This window comes from Acanthaster planci, linkage group LG06 (assembly GCF_054643075.1).
Source record: "Acanthaster planci isolate LZ-2023a linkage group LG06, COTS_SCS, whole genome shotgun sequence".
Lineage (NCBI taxonomy): Eukaryota > Metazoa > Echinodermata > Asteroidea > Valvatida > Acanthasteridae > Acanthaster > Acanthaster planci.
In genome coordinates, this window is record NC_141782.1 from 7,798,362 (window position 1) to 7,814,173 (window position 15,812).

General features: G+C 39.3%; 1 protein-coding gene across 2 annotated transcripts; it reads left to right on the forward strand.

The window, feature by feature from the left end:
- The first annotated feature begins 2,143 nt into the window (after nt 1–2,143).
- Nucleotides 2,144–15,625, forward strand: aktip (AKT interacting protein). Of its 2 annotated transcripts, none has more exons than XM_022236276.2 (8): nt 2,144–2,278; nt 4,572–4,678; nt 9,655–9,917; nt 10,190–10,254; nt 10,398–10,498; nt 10,717–10,904; nt 11,890–12,064; nt 12,255–15,625. In XM_022236276.2, the coding sequence occupies exons 2-8, from the start codon at nt 4,646–4,648 to the stop codon at nt 12,348–12,350; spliced, it is 921 nt and encodes a 306-aa protein (XP_022091968.1). In that variant the 5' UTR covers nt 2,144–2,278; nt 4,572–4,645; the 3' UTR covers nt 12,351–15,625. The 2 variants fall into 2 exon arrangements, with proteins under 2 accessions (XP_022091968.1, XP_022091969.1); XM_022236277.2 differs by having other exon boundaries at nt 2,152–2,282.
- The last annotated feature ends 187 nt before the right edge of the window (nt 15,626–15,812 follow it).

Genomic DNA, 15,812 nt, shown 5'->3' on the forward strand with positions numbered 1-15,812 from the left:
AGAATAGAGGGCGCTGCTTTCGCACCCTTGTTCATAGATTTACTGCAAAAGCTCTATTTGGCCATCGGGCATTGTTCCAGCGGAATAAACAATCTTTTTTTGCAGCATGGAGGAAGGGATATTGCAGATACCGAAACAGTCCAAGGGTGAATCCAGCCTCATAACCAAATTTCGGAGGACCTGGGGGGGGACCAAAATTTTGGGGAAAAAATTCATTGAACTTTTTTATGGCCTTTCTGGGGGGCGGGGCTACGTCTGTTATTTTTCATACGCTTTTGGGAAGAAAAAAAATGAAATAAAGGCCCATAACCTTTGTCTCATTTCCTTAAAACAAATGATTCTTTTGGCTCTTTTTTTGCAGGGGGGTGGAACCGTTTGTTGATGTTTGATACACACATAATAGGTCACGTAACTTAGCGGACGCAATCGTACGTCTGTTACTATTAAGCGTATAATAACTGGCCAACTAAATAATCAGTGTTGCAAATGTCTCGAATGCAGTCAACACGTTTTCAACCCCAAAAGACAACCTTACAGTGAATTGGATTAGTACGGTAACCGCTCAACCTCTCCCACCTTTGTCATCTCTCGCACAATTGCGAAAACTTTCTTTAACTTGGTAGAAATTGTTTGGTACGCTTTCCACTGCGGGTCGCACTGTATCGCCCCGAATCGTCATCATTTCAAAAGCAAGGAAGACCTATGAACGAAGCCAACAATTGAATTTCCTCGAAGGAATATGATGATATTGCAAAACATCAAAGAGTCGACTTAAGGTGTTGTACCTTCATCACCAAAAATCAGGAAGACTCAATTCACGATCTTCTTGTCAAGCAGTGCAATAACTCTCCTTTATTTTCCTGTCGTACTTACTATGTCAACTTTACATCCTGTTTTGCTACGTTTAATTATGTTATTTTCGTATGTGTTTTTCCAAATGACTCTTATTTCTGTGTTTTTTTCCAGTAAAGGTGTACCGGACAATTCGGAATGACTGACTGGTTTATAATAATTTTCAGATGTGAATCTCATGATCAGTGTGCATGAATTGCAGTGTTAATTGTTCCACTGGGAAGGCACAAGTCGGTTCAGTGCTCACCTCATCCTACTAGGGCATAATGCACAGTATTTGTAGTAAAATGATGTTTGGCCCATGTTTCGTGATACACCCCCACACATAACAGTGCAAATCGGATAGAAATAGCACCACCTGGGCATTGTGACGCTCAGGAATCAGATAAAATAAAAGATTATGAGCACCAAGTCACTTTTTGATGTTTGCTAAATATTTGTTATCCTCCGATACCCTCTCAAAAATTCCCTGCACGCGTTACTATGCTTACAATAATTCTCACCATTAGTTTGAAATAGCGCCCCCATTTCATTTCAGGTTGCATCACCCATGCGTCACCGGAGATCAGCGATTGCTCTACACGTGAATGAAATGCCCGGTGCAATCAGAAATCATAGCCTGCGCCACCGGACACCTACGCCGGCGGCGCAGAGATAGCAATGCATGAATTCTAATTTCTTTTCATTTTCAAGAGTGTGAAAAAGGGAGAATGCTACTTCCGCCCTACATGTTTTTCTCAATCTCAACTTTTTTTTTCTGCTGATGTCTTGACACTAATTTGACAATCAGACATTCTGTTCTCGCAAAATGTCCGTTACTTTCCATAAGCTCGACAGAATATGTTCATTCACATTGTGCTCAATGTGCGTGCATGGGATGAGTGTGAGCTTCTCATTAACTCAGATCATGGAGCTATTGAGTAGCTTCATGCTCAGACCATTAAAACAAAACAGGGCATCGTTGTAAGAACGTCCAGAATTAGCTGTAAGTGAAGATTAAAAATTTTCCTTGCTAACATGTAACATAAAGAACATGAAATGAAACTATCTGGTCTCCATAATCACCCCCCCCAAAAAAACCTTTTCGCAGCCCAAGCCCATTGCAAGACGCCATCTCACATTAGTCTGGCTCTTTCCTTCCTTACGAAGTGTATTTAATAAACTTTGTGCGTAGTAGGTAACCATACATCCACAAACAACGCTAAGCCATGACAACATTAAACAATTTATGGCTATAGCTGTGGGTTTCGCCCGTCACACACCACAGTACTCAGTCGTAGCCTTAGCTTATAACCCAGCCTTAGACTCGGCGTTTTCGGTATACACCTACCGTGTATGTATGATGAACGCGTACCTTCCAACATCTAGAATGTACATGGATCTGAGGCATATCGGTCGTCGGTTCTGCGATTCTCTTCAGGGAAACGTCTGTAAATAACTGTTTTCTTCGAGAATCATATTTTCGGAAAGAGTTCCATACGTGGACATCACTTATTTTCCCTTGCAGTGCCAGTGGTTTGCCAAGCCATCAGAAAGTGATGACAATGTTCCATAATGTCAAATTTAGCAGTGAAAATATTAATTTATCGATAATTGAATTTATGATTTGCAAAATGACCTGGACTGGTCTCATATTATTTGTGCGCAGAATGTAAAGTGGTGTTCGTGTACATGGTGTATGGAACTCTTTCCTGTTGTTTTATACTCGTGTAGGCCTAGGCATGCTATGCATGATTGGTCTGTGGCTACGTTGCTGTGTTTAAAAATATATATCGTGGAGTACCCTAATAAATTCAAATATTCGCTCATCCAACTTTCCCGTCGTGAAACTCTTCAACAAAATTATGCACTGATGTTAATTTAACTGTTGATGACCGATTGTCACTTTGCAGCTACATGTATGTGCGAATAAAAAGTTTTTCCACGGAGAATTCGGGAAAAATGTCAGCAGAGCATAAAACCTTACTTTACAGACTAAATTCTACAAAATAAACTGGTTAAAATTGTCTAGAAAATGGATAAACGATCCCTGTTCATTCATGATTGATGTTGGATGTCTAATACAGGCACTAATGACGACTTTGATCAACTTTTGCCAAGTATTGAGGGCGTTATCAAAAATACGGAGCCTGAAAAAGTACTGCGCACTATACTTTTGAGATTTCCGTTGGCAACGACAGGCGCGGATTCGGTGGCATTGTACTTGTGACTTTTTTCATAAATACACGTAGAAAGAGAAATTTTGTCATAATATCCAGATACATGTAAGTCAAGCTTTCAACTTCTGAAAATGGAGCTATAAAAATTCAGTACATTTAAGAATAAATTTTGGTCAAGTACTAAGTGCGCGAATTATGGTGACTCGCGGATAGGCCAAGACTATGTCGTAGACATAGGATTAGCCCAACCAGTCACTGAGATGAGTGTGTGGCTATGTTAATATTAATGTTAATGACTAATGTTATTGCTTCGCTCACTTTGTGCCTGTAGGCCTTTACCCCCAGAACTGTGGGGTCCGTCCTCTGCCACGGTGGGAGTTTGGCAAATAATTAGACAATTTAAAAGGAATAGAAATTTTCAACAGGGCCAGAAGTCTTGTTCATCTCTTAAATCTTGCTAAATCGTGGCTGGAGATACTCCTAGATGTGAGAGGCTATTGTATTGATCATAATGTACAATTGTGTGTGTTATTACCGGTCGGTGTGACCGAATATTCAGATATTCGGTTAAATTGAAGATCAAATATTTGAATAGTGAATTATTCGAACTGACTCAGCCCTAGTATTAGGCTATAGGATGTACCAAAAATTGTCAAAATATCACTTCTTTAAATGAGGCATACTGAAAATATTGTTGATCTGTTGACGCCGACCTGCCTTAACGTGGTGCACTTTGGGTTTTTGCCTCCACTTCCTTGCAGGAGCAATATTTTTACCTTGTATTACACAGTTAAGGACACTTCATAAAGCTCTCAGCATTCCCATTCATAAATTTGAGTTTACACACCAGCTACAAAGTTCCAATGAAATTCTTTTTCGGCCTGGTTTTCCAATTTTTTTTTTTCAAAGTGCGCAATGAACTCTAAAATGCACCCCTGAACTAGGGCAATAATTTTCTTACAGACTTGTAACTTGGGCTTGTTCTGGAGTTGTAACCCTAGTCAAATGCGCTCCGATAGTCGAAATGTTAAAAGAGCCGGGATAATCATATTGCAAATATTTTGACCATGCAGGAATTACACTGCTGTTGCCAGAACAAACTTCTTACCAATACTGTCTCAGGCTGTATGCCCTGGTAGTTAAGTGCTGGGGTTCAGTCCCATTTCTTGCCCCAAAGAAGGGACAGTCATTTTGCTACGATCATATACATGTGTTGTATGGATAAGCAATTAGCGTGACACATCCAAGTGTGTCATACATACTGTAAGTTACCATGTTCTTTGCTTTTCACCTGTGTGTATAAAATGTTTTTTCTCATAACAACTCTGCATTAACCCACCCAAAAAATGTTTAGTGTCATCGGTATTCCTCCATGGTGTCATCTACTGTGACCGGACTCTCAATTTACATCATGTACCCTTGTCTCTGCAGTTTTGTTTGCATGTAAAAAAAAGTACATGTACATTGTACGTGTTGAAACTCGTTGAAATTCAAATCTGTAAGGATACACTTCAAACTAGGTAAATCTCACCATTTTGCCATTTTTTGTCTGTTTTGTAGGTGTAGCAAGTGGAAGTGATTTCAAATAATGCAATTTACTGAGTGGAGGTCACTGTATCACCTTGACTCATAGCATGGCATCAGATGTACATGTTCACCCATCACAGGTAAGGTGACTTGTCAATTTGGAGCACTGAAATACTCACCGTATTTGCCCAGTTTCCTCCCTGTCCCCAAATGCAGTGTGGTCCTACATGTACTTGTTTATTGTGGCGTACATGTTAAGTAAAAGTTTACACCTTAGGGACAAGGTACATTTCCACAGTATGAGAGATGACTTACAGTAGCACAGTTTTTCTGGAAGGGTGTAGGTGGTAAATTTCAGTAAAATGGTTTTAGCAAAAAAAGGTGACCATTGTAATTCACAATACATGTAGGCCAACAAAAATAAAAATATCATAAATTGATGAGCGAAATGACATTAAAACATTTGATCCCGGCATGCCTGGTCTTGGACCAATCGATGACATGCAAGCAAAGGAGTTTACAGCTAGACTGGTTGATGTCTAGCTCCATGATGCCCAGACGTGTGCATGAAAAGGAATGCAAGACTGATACATTGGGCCCAATTTCATGGCACTGCTTAATGCAAGCGAAAAATTGGCGCTTACCATAGCAGAAATTTCTGTGCTTACGGTGAACGTATTTCATGGGTTAGTGAGGAATTCTAGCTTGTGCTCATGCGTACATCCTGTAACTAAAGATTCTGTGTTTACAAGGTTTGCCAAGAATTTTTCCATCAGCACAGTTAGCACAGAATTTTGCAGTAAGCAGCGCCATGAAATTGGGCCCTGTTCACAATGGAAAGTCACCTGTTAATTGTCTGCTGCCCTTTAATCATGTGGATACCTTTTCCAGTGTCCAGTAAACTTCCTGAGGAAATCTTTGATAGTCCATGGTTTCCAGTTACATATGGCAACCATGTTGCAACTAGTAAATCACCTGTTGGCACACGGCAAAGCAAAGGATGTGTGTATGTTATTTGTGAATTCAAAAACTTTTTGATTCAGCAACAATTAATTCATACAGACTCCTGTTTGAATGTTTTGTGACATCCATAAGACCAACCCACCATGTGGGCCCATGTGTTTGCATTGTGTACAGTGTGTAACATGGAGAACCTCATACAAAAATGACAGCATAATTTGCAGCGAAAAATGTGCAATCCCATGGGGTCATTTTTGTGGAAGCACTAGTTCAGGGCAGTTGTCAGCTGGAGAAAAATCATGATTTGTTTTTCCAATTCAAAAAATCAGATATTAAAAATTTAAATCATACTTTTAACAATTTGAATCATTTTATTCATTTAAATAGATTTTTATTTTTTCCCCATTTGTACCATTTGCTTAAAATGTAGGTTTTTCAAATGAGTGCATTTACATGACTCATTGAAAGTCAAGCATAACCATTCGTTAACATACATACATGTAATTTATTATAAAAAGTCGCTAGCATTTGCAGTCTTTTTGTGTTTATTGGAATGAGCATGATAATACTGGGCACATGCAGCTGAGCCTTTAAGAGTCAGTTGGAATGGATTATAAAAGCTCGCAACAGGTGGAACTAATTAACGGCAGTTATTCATGTGCCAAAAGAAAGAAATACACACATATGCAAGAGGAGATGAACACTGTAATCATAATTCATATTGTATATCAGTTTAGAGGCAGTATATTACTTCAGAATGCTGTGTCATATTCTATGTGCACAAGAATATGTTGTACATTGTTGTCAGGAGACATTCTTCAAGGTCATATATATCCCTTAACAGTGCTTGTGAGCCGTTTAAAGTTAATAAAAGTACAGACTTGAATTACAATTTTTTTTACATTTGAAAAATAACAGAAATTAAAAACAAGTCAACAGGATTTTTATTTAAATAGTTTTTAAATCCTGCCCAAGAACTGAGTTGGCCCCCAAATTAGGATGAAATCAAAGTGTCCCTCTGCAAATGCACACATTGCCTACTGTCCCAGCAGGGCTTGAAATAATTTTTTTTTTATAAACTCTTTCTGTAGAATGTACTCTCGATCCATTTCTTTTCAATGCACTGATATAACTTTGCATTCTGTTGCTTTTTTTTCCAGTCAGAGTAATGCAAATGGGAACAATGCCACAAAAGTCTTGGACTTGTTTTTCATTATTCTTTGATTATTACTTTTTTGTTTTGGTTGCTGTTTAGTCTGAGGGGGTCAGTATGGAATAAAAAGGCTGGAATGGTCACTGAAATGAGTGAGGTGGGCTGACTCATATTTAAATAGGCAGGGAAAGCCCTTTGCCTGAGATTCCATAGCAGTTGATGCAAACGCACTCATGTATGTAATCGTGACAAAAAGAGTAGACTACGTTTTTGTTTAAAAAGGGTGATTTTGATTGTTTAACTCCACACTCTTACCAGTCTACAAATAAGTCAATCATCTCACCATGACTAGAGAAGATTTTGTACCAAAATAGTAACCCACAAATATAAACTTGGAAGTGATCAAATTCAGTCTATTACATATGCAGTATGCATGACTCACTGTTTCTTCCTGTAGAAAAATCACAATATTTTTTGTGGATTAATTGTTAAAGGGCGTATGCAATTAATTTTTCTTACACACACTTTTTTGTTGAAGTTGTACACGTACTCCTGTCCCGTGTATTAAAACTGTCAGACACTATCCTTTCAGGGTTTAGTGTATTTAAGTGCACTTTTTGAACATTTAAAATAGCCCAAACGTTTTTGGACAATCAAAAATGAATCAGCAGACTTAAAGGCCTTTTCCTGTCTTTCACCTTGTTTGAAAACACTGAGAAACTTCTAATCCAGCATTTCAGGACCTCTAAATTTGGGCATTTTTTATTCGCTTCAACAGGCCTTTTACTGTGACGCTTCAAACAGCTTTAAAGACAACGCCCTGCGAATGACTCAGACTTGTGTTCAAATTAATTGAATGCATGGCATGCGCACTATTCTAATGATCACCTTGCTTACCCTACCTGCACTTGAAATAGATGTGAAATAATAGGGTCTAGCATGTACAACATGTATACATGTACATGTGTAGGGAATTACATGTACACATGATGTATTATCAGCTCAAGGTCATTTACAATGTTCAGCAATCGACCAAGATTCACAATGTACATGTACAGTGCAATTTTGTATTGGGCTTGCGTACATTGCACAGTCAGTTCCTGCATGCTGCCTGGAGTTATTATTCTGTTATATTGTAAACATGTCCAAGGTGTCAATCAATAAAAGCTGTTAAGGCATTTATTTGGAGCAGTGCCCATTTCTAATGGAACACACGTGATTCTTTTTGGGATCTGGCGTTTCAGCAACTTCAAGCTTTGAAAAGGAAAAGTGAACAAATCATCCCAGTAACCCAGTGTAGGGCGCGGATAAATGTACATTAGCTGCAGTTGAAAATGACTTGCGTGGATAACATGGAGTAAAATTATTGATGTTTTGGGTGCGTTGTTTTGGGAGAATTTATCTCAGACTTTCCTCAAACCACTGTCCATGTGCCCTCAATATTGCTACACTGAATTCCGAAGAAAATGCAATTTTTGAAGCCTGCATCTTACAAATAAGAAAACCTCATCAAATTTCTTTAGTCTTTTTAATTCCTGAGCCCAATTTCATAGCACTGCTTAACAGTAATCAGGAAAGTTGTATCTCAGCTTGAATAAGTTAACAGTTTACGCACATGCTAAACCCTTTCCTCGGGGATTAGGCATCCTTTTGCTATGCTTTCTGTTCAAACTCTCCATGAAACAAGACAGTTCACATAACATCTCCTGTTAAACAGTCCTATGAAATCAAGCCCTAGTCAGATGCCTAAAACCTGCTACCCATCACTTACCAGTACACTTCACTAGCACTGCAATTACCCATTTAACTTGTTTTTAAATGACAAACAAATCCACCTGATGTACAATGTACATGTGACTGTACAGCAGAACACTGACCACAAGTTAAGAAGAAGGCAGTTTTCAAACGATACCAACTTTGATATTTGATGTACACTGTATCAAAATGATATCATGCCAAATTTACTTGTAGATGTGTACATGTACATACATTTTATTGTGCAGATTTAATGAGACTCACCAGCCGTCTGTAACACACATTTGCTAAGTTTAGAAGGTCTAAGGGATAGTCTGGCTCTGTACCCAGACGACTAGCCAAACCTCAAGCAGACATCCCTTCTTCAAACACCTTGGCTGTTGGCCAGTTCGTGGCATTTTAATTCAGAGCATCCGTGGCTCCTACAGGAAGCTGGAATTGTCTGGAGGAACTTACACACAGTCACTGCCATGTTCTACGTGGATGTTCTCATTTTACAGGGCTTTGATGAGGAGGCCATCCAGTTTCATGAGCATTGAATTAAAAAAAACAAGTTTATAGGCAGTGGCCAGAGGGAGCCTGCATTTTTCTTTCACCTGTTTTGTTGAAGCGAATTAGTTCTTTTATATTGCTGGAGTGTGATCATGGCGGCATTAACTGGACTGTTGCGAAAACTGCCAATGTATTTTCAGTATGCGCAAACCAGTCGAGTAAATATGGTAATTGCTTGGATCCTAACATGGAATTACTGTTATCGCAGGACTTCATTTTTGCCAAGGTCAACTGGATATTGGCTCAGCAGAGAAATGGATATGCACTGCTGTCGTATTTGTGTTGGACCGTGGAAGAAGTTAGCACTGAAAAGGGACCAAAGAGAAGTGGCGCAGTAAATAAATTCTTGAAAGTGTGTTTGCTGTGTGATTCTTATGAAGACTCTAATTCTTGAACTTTTGGGAATTACTGCATCCTTGGGATTAGTGGCCCACTCTGCCAAGGAACTGATTGCATTGGTTTCAGTTAAAAACAAGCCAAAATCAGTTGATAGTCTTGGATGGTGCTATGGAGGAAAGTGTTTTTGATGATATTGGCTATTTACCCCTAAACATCTTGAGGTACAGGTAACTTACATCTTGTGTGAAAAGCTCAGTCTTTGGCAAACTGTTTTTTGAATGAAAGATGTTTAAGTTACTGTGCATGTATTGCTACACACAAATCCTCACATGCTTGATATCTTTTGCATTTTTGCAGGCTGGTGCAACTACGGAAGCAGAAGCTCAACTCATCGTGCGCCGGCACCCTGCCTCCGCAGCCAAGAAGCAACTCCCTCGGGTGCCCACAGAGGAGGAGGCAGCAGAGGCTGCAGGGCCCAGTAGACCGGCCTCAGGGATCGAAAGGTCGGGGTCATTGTCATCATCATCGGCAGAACGGGCCAGTTCGGCCACCAGCCCCAGCAATGGCACCACGGCCGCCTACGGGCAGTTCTACCTTGAGTATGCACTGATGGCTGAATAGTAAGCATCATGGCTAGCTCGGGCACCATTCCATGTGAAAAAGTGTGCCACATAACAATTACAGATGATTAAAAAATGGTGTAATTTGACTTTTTTGCCCTTTTTATGAACATTCTGTCAAAGAATTGAAAAGCACCATCACATTTTTTTTTACAGTGTTGGCATTATGCTAACAGTTTTTGAAATAATTAGTGGACAGAAACTTTTTATGGTATGGGCGTTTTTTGTTCTGTACATATGGCTTATTATCTCCTTTTTCTTTCCTTTTCCAGCAATCAGCTTCACAAACAGAAGTTACCTGGGGTTTATGTCATACCCTCTGCTAAATCACCCCTCCGTAAGTACAACAAATTATGTGCTACATTGCTAGGTGCCATTGTTTGTCATTATGTGCCATTGGTTTGATTTAGGAAACCATGGCAAAATGAAATGTCTTGGAGGATTGCTTTGAGCCCAGAGAGGTGTCTCTCTTTCCCCTAGATTGGTTTGGAGTGTTGTTCATCAGACAGGGGCTCTATCAAGAAGGTATCTTCAAGTTTGACTTGCTCATCCCGGAAAATTATCCTGATGGAGACAGTCCAGTAAGTGTTCTCATTGTTTGAAACATATGATAGTGATTATCACTTGTAGATATTGACACAGGTGTATTATATGTTTCATCTTCTTGATGATTAGCATCATCCTGGAAGTCTGACAAATCTCTCAATTTTTTTAGCATAGGTATGTTATGATTTCAAAGGTAGCTTAGGCCAAACGTTGCATTCAAAGTTCTGTCCTTTCCTGTACCGTCCCTTTCCAGAGGTTAATATTTCGGCCGTCCATCTTTCATCCCATCATTGACCCGGTCAGTGGAGAGCTAGATGTTCAAAGGGCGTTCACGAAGTGGAAGAGGAACGTGAACCACATCTGGCAAGTGCTGCTGTATGCAAGGAGAGTGTTCTACAAGATTGATACCAAGGCCCCGCTCAACCCCGAGGCAGCAGTCTTGTGAGTAGAGCAGCGTTTAGGGATTGGTGTTGTTATTACAGAAATACATCCCTGGCCAGCAAGAGATCCAGATGAAAGGAGAGAGCAGGTTCATGTCAGGCATTGTCATCCTTCACCTGTACTCTCTGTGGCAGAAACTGCCATTCCAACAGCCACACTAGGAAGTGTGAAAAACATTGATTGACGTGATGACACAATAGACAACCTTTTCAGTGTGTTACACCAACGTCAGTCATGACGTAGTGAGGAAGTAGTAGTGGTGTTTTATTTACAGTGCATGTCTGCTTCGTTTATGTGGCTAAGCCAGTAACTACTTCAGAGTTTGAATGTGTAGCTCCCTAGAAAAAAAAAGTGTGTTGCAGTCTGTTTGTCCCCTTCAGTTTCTTGGTTGTGTTTTTCCTGTTTTTGTGTGTTTAAGTCCAAGCTTTCCCCACCGCAAACTTAAGCGCTTGGTCAAGCCACATCCATTTCAGCAGACCAGCAGTGAAGAGTGCAAAATAAATACATGTATTCTCCTCCCACTCTGTGGTGTGCGCTGGCTTGAGTCCAGTCTGCAGGAGTCATTATAATGGCCATTTTTCATCTAGCTAGGCGGATTGCAAAGTTCATTTGAAAAGATTTCATGTCCAAGTGCATTCTCAAGAAGTCCACTTGTTACACACTGTGTTGGATTACGGTTTCAGTCTTTGGATTTTAGTGTGGAGTCTTGAGTTTGTCACAGTTTCTCCCAGTGTGTAAATTTTCCAGGTGACATGTATAATGGGTGCTTTCTACCCTCCATATTAGTGATAATCAGAGAGGCTGGAGGTGACATTTTAATATCATTGAACCCAAGTTCCCAGCATCCACATAGAACATGCTGCCAGTTGGTAAACTGACTTTGTGTGTACAAACTTTTTGGATGCCCACGTCCGCAAGTCAAAATTAAAGTCAGATTTGAGGTCACACCTGGTTCTTATCCATTACGGTCCTCATTTTGCCACAGGTATGAGGAGGACTTAGACCTGTTCAAATCCAAGGTCAACGAAACGGTCGAGATGTGCAAGAGCCGTAAATACGACCCACCGTACTCGGAAGACCCCCATGCCATTCACTTCAGTGAGTGGGATGACGAAAAACATGGAACAGCAAAGACAGCAATAATGACGCCCAAACCACCGGTATGTGGGCATCTTAATTCCGATGTTACACACGCAGGAAGTTAGATATGGTGACGTCTCTCTCTAGTACACCCATGATCTGGTCATCACCTGGTGCAGGGCCTGAAAATGTCAGTGATCTGTGACTTGACAGATGGCACAGTTTCGGCATCTTGTCTATAATTCAGAGCTGTTTTTCTTCCTCTTGCAGAAGACAACTGGGGAAAGCGGAGGTCACAAAAATGCACAAACGTCAGGTCTGTCATGGGTCAAACCAGGTACACTGCAAGTATTCAGTAAAGACTGACAAGGGTGCCTTTACTCCAGCAAAATATTAAAAATTACTTGACAATCTTGATGAGTGGTGTGAGCAAAATGCTATGCATCTAAGCTCCTCTATGTGGCCCATTTCCAGTACAATCTAGAACCTGTGGCAGCTGTATGGCTGTATAGAATAATTACATATGCTCAAGAAATATTGGGAGGTTCATATTGTATGAGTGAACCAAACTCACTTGAATTTGGCCCAGCCCAACACCAGAGACAAATTTCATGGAGCCACCGAGCACAGGATTGAGCTAGGCAGGGGAATGCAACTTGCTTAGCAAATATTGGTTGCCTGGTAAAATGTCATCCAGTGTGCACTACACCTGACCGCAATCTGCTTACTTTTGTACTTTTAGAAATAAATTTGCTTGGAAACTTTTTCTGCATGCTCAGGTCCATGCAATAAGGTCCTGGGTTTGCATTCCTTTGCACTGGGCTGGATGCATTGCCTCATTTTGGTGAAATAAATGCCATCAGGTTACTGCAGATAGTCAGCGGTTTATTAACTCGGAGCGGTTCCTAAAAAAAAAAATGTTGTGCGTGAATTCGGAGTGGAGGCCAGCTGGCTTGTATCAATGTAGAATCCCGTAAGGATAAAATCAGATAGAGGTAAACTTACTCAATGAAAACTGTGCATTTCAGGGAGCCATTATTTTTGAGTAATCATGCTTGAAGTTCAGTAATTTTTTGCGGGAGGAGATCATTTTGATCGTTTTGAGTTATGTATGGTTATGTGAAATACACTTATGAGAAAGAGAATTCACCAATAACGTTGAAAGAGTATAGCAGTGTTTATATTATTGTGGTCTGTGAAGGTAGTGGTTGAATGTTGGCACAGAAATTAAATATTTTTCACACTGAGTTGTAAGTCACATCTAATGTCTATGTTAAGTTTTTAAAAATTCATTGATTGTTGAAAAAATACCGATTATGAACTGTACATAGGAGATATACATACTTAATTTAATGTGCTCAACTATATAATTTTTGTACATAGAAAATAACACCGAGAAACAATGAACTAATATTTAATTAATGGTAGACGTAACCTTCATTTGAAATATTTATGTCTTGCCACAGCGCAGGTCAGTTTGTGTTCTAAATGGCAACCAATGGCAACTATGTGAGTAGATCTTTGTATTCTTCGTTACAAGTCACAAATACCTAGTATGAAATACTTTTTGAACAATTAGTTCTCTCATCTGCCAAAGGTGATTACTTTACGTTTTGATAGTCACATGGTGAAGGACTGTGGAATCCAATTGCTATTAAGGAACATTTTAGTAAATGTCTTAAAACTCCTTTTTCCGTGAACATTGCCAAATGGAAGTGGATTCTGAAAAAACCAACAAACCAAGAGAATTTGATTAAGAGAAACAAGATGTGTACAGTTTGGTGAAAAATGATATGTGTGGGGAGGATCAAAGGGTTAGGCTTTCCAAAATGTCGCTGTTTTCTCATTTGTGACTGGCAGGTACTGTTTGTTCATGTTTTGTTTAAGTACATGTAGTTAGTACCTATGAGTTTGTTTTAAAGTCCCTGTACTTACATGAGGTGCTGGATAAAATCCATCCAGTAATTTGATGGTAACGACAGCTTAATTCTTGGCTTCCAGGTTTTCTGATTGAAGCTGAGGCAGTGATATAGTTCGCACAATGAAAACAAGACATTTCAAATAAATTAAATCGTTATTTTTTTTTTTTTTTGAGCTAGTTTAACACAACATGTAGAACATTAGATAGAGTCAACATTTCGATCCGGAGATCTTCATCAGGACTGACTAGAATAGTAGATGGCCAGGCATAAATACTGAAACACTCAAGCAACGGAAATAAACAACAGCATTTCAATTGAATTGACATGAATCTTTCATTGTTTGATGAAGAACCACTAGTACGGTATACCTTTTTGTTCAATGTTTTGACGGTAGCATTCTGTAGCATTTAATAGTTGAGTAAATGTATACTTGAATTCATACCAAAGTGTTCTTTGCACTTTTGGGCCTGTCATTTCAGATGGCAGATAATGGTAACACTGACTTGAGTTTCTTTCAAAAGATATTTTACAGTCATTCAACAGACTTTAAGCACAGTCTCCTCAAATGTGACTGGATCCTACAAATGAGTCCAAAGAACATTCCTCCACTTTGATTTCCATATGGATTAAAAAGCACCTGTTTCATTTTACATATTAGTCAGGCCAAACAGGGATTTGTATGTTTCCCTCTAACCATGGTTGAATGTTTCAGGGAATTCAGGTTTTAAAGGAAGGTGATGGTGTTTGGTGAGTGTTGCATTGGCAAGTAGTGTAAATGAGGCTGGTCAGTGCATCACCAACACAGACAAAATCTTTAAAAGGTACATGTAAAATCTTGGGGTGCTCAAACTATTTCAGGTGTTGCACCACATTGATGAGATAGCAGGGACACCACCATGCAACAAGCATAACACTTCTGAAATAATTCCCTTGTATCTACACAGGATAGAGACAGATATTTTCAAAGACAAACTTTAGACAATTTCTGTTCAACACAGGAAACAATTTTCCAAATGTAATTTTTTGTTTGCAGTAGTCAGTGGATAGGACTTCAGATCATAAAGGATTTGTTGAAGACATGATTTGCTATTTATCCACAGACATTCAAGTCTAGTGGTTTCAAAGATAGAAAAATATACATACAGTGTACATGTATTCCTTTGTTTAATGCACAATGTGGAAAAGGAGCCAATGTAGCACCCCTCACGGTATCTGCTTGACAGCATAGGGTTGATGAATTGAGCTGGCTTGGCCAATAGGTTTTTGTGACTTTGTTGTGGTAATCATTATCAAGGCACCAGCACAAACTTTGCTGCATTTATTACCACAGGGCTTCAATTTGCTTCCCCTCGGGAATTGGCAAAGAAGCATCAGGCTAAAAGAGTTTTGTCTTTGAAAACCTAGCTTCCTCGCATACGTGGCATTGATTGACAGAATTGTGTTGGATAAATGAAAAAAATTAATACCCAAATGTTCATTGTATTTTTAGATCAAGGAACCTCAAAGAGGTGGAAAGTTTCTATTGCAGATGCAGATGAAGTGCCTAAAATAAATTAATATTTTCACTAAGGAAATGTGTGTCATTCCGTGTACTTTTTTTCTAGCTTGTAACAAGTATTGTAGATTTTCTTTAGCGCAACTTTTGTATGTTTAAGTGAATAGAAGACTGTGATTTGTGTGTGCAATTTGTAATAAAAGTTAAACTGGCCCTTTGTCCAATCCATATTTGTACTGTGTATTTTTCTTCAGTTATATTTTCCTTGTGGCTATTTCTACTGCTCTCACATGATTAATGATCAACCAAATGGCAGAGAAACTGTTTCAAATTGGACTGACCTGAAAAATTACAGGAGAAGCTTGTTACTTGTTTATACACATGAACCAATTTTTGAGGGTTTTTTTTTGG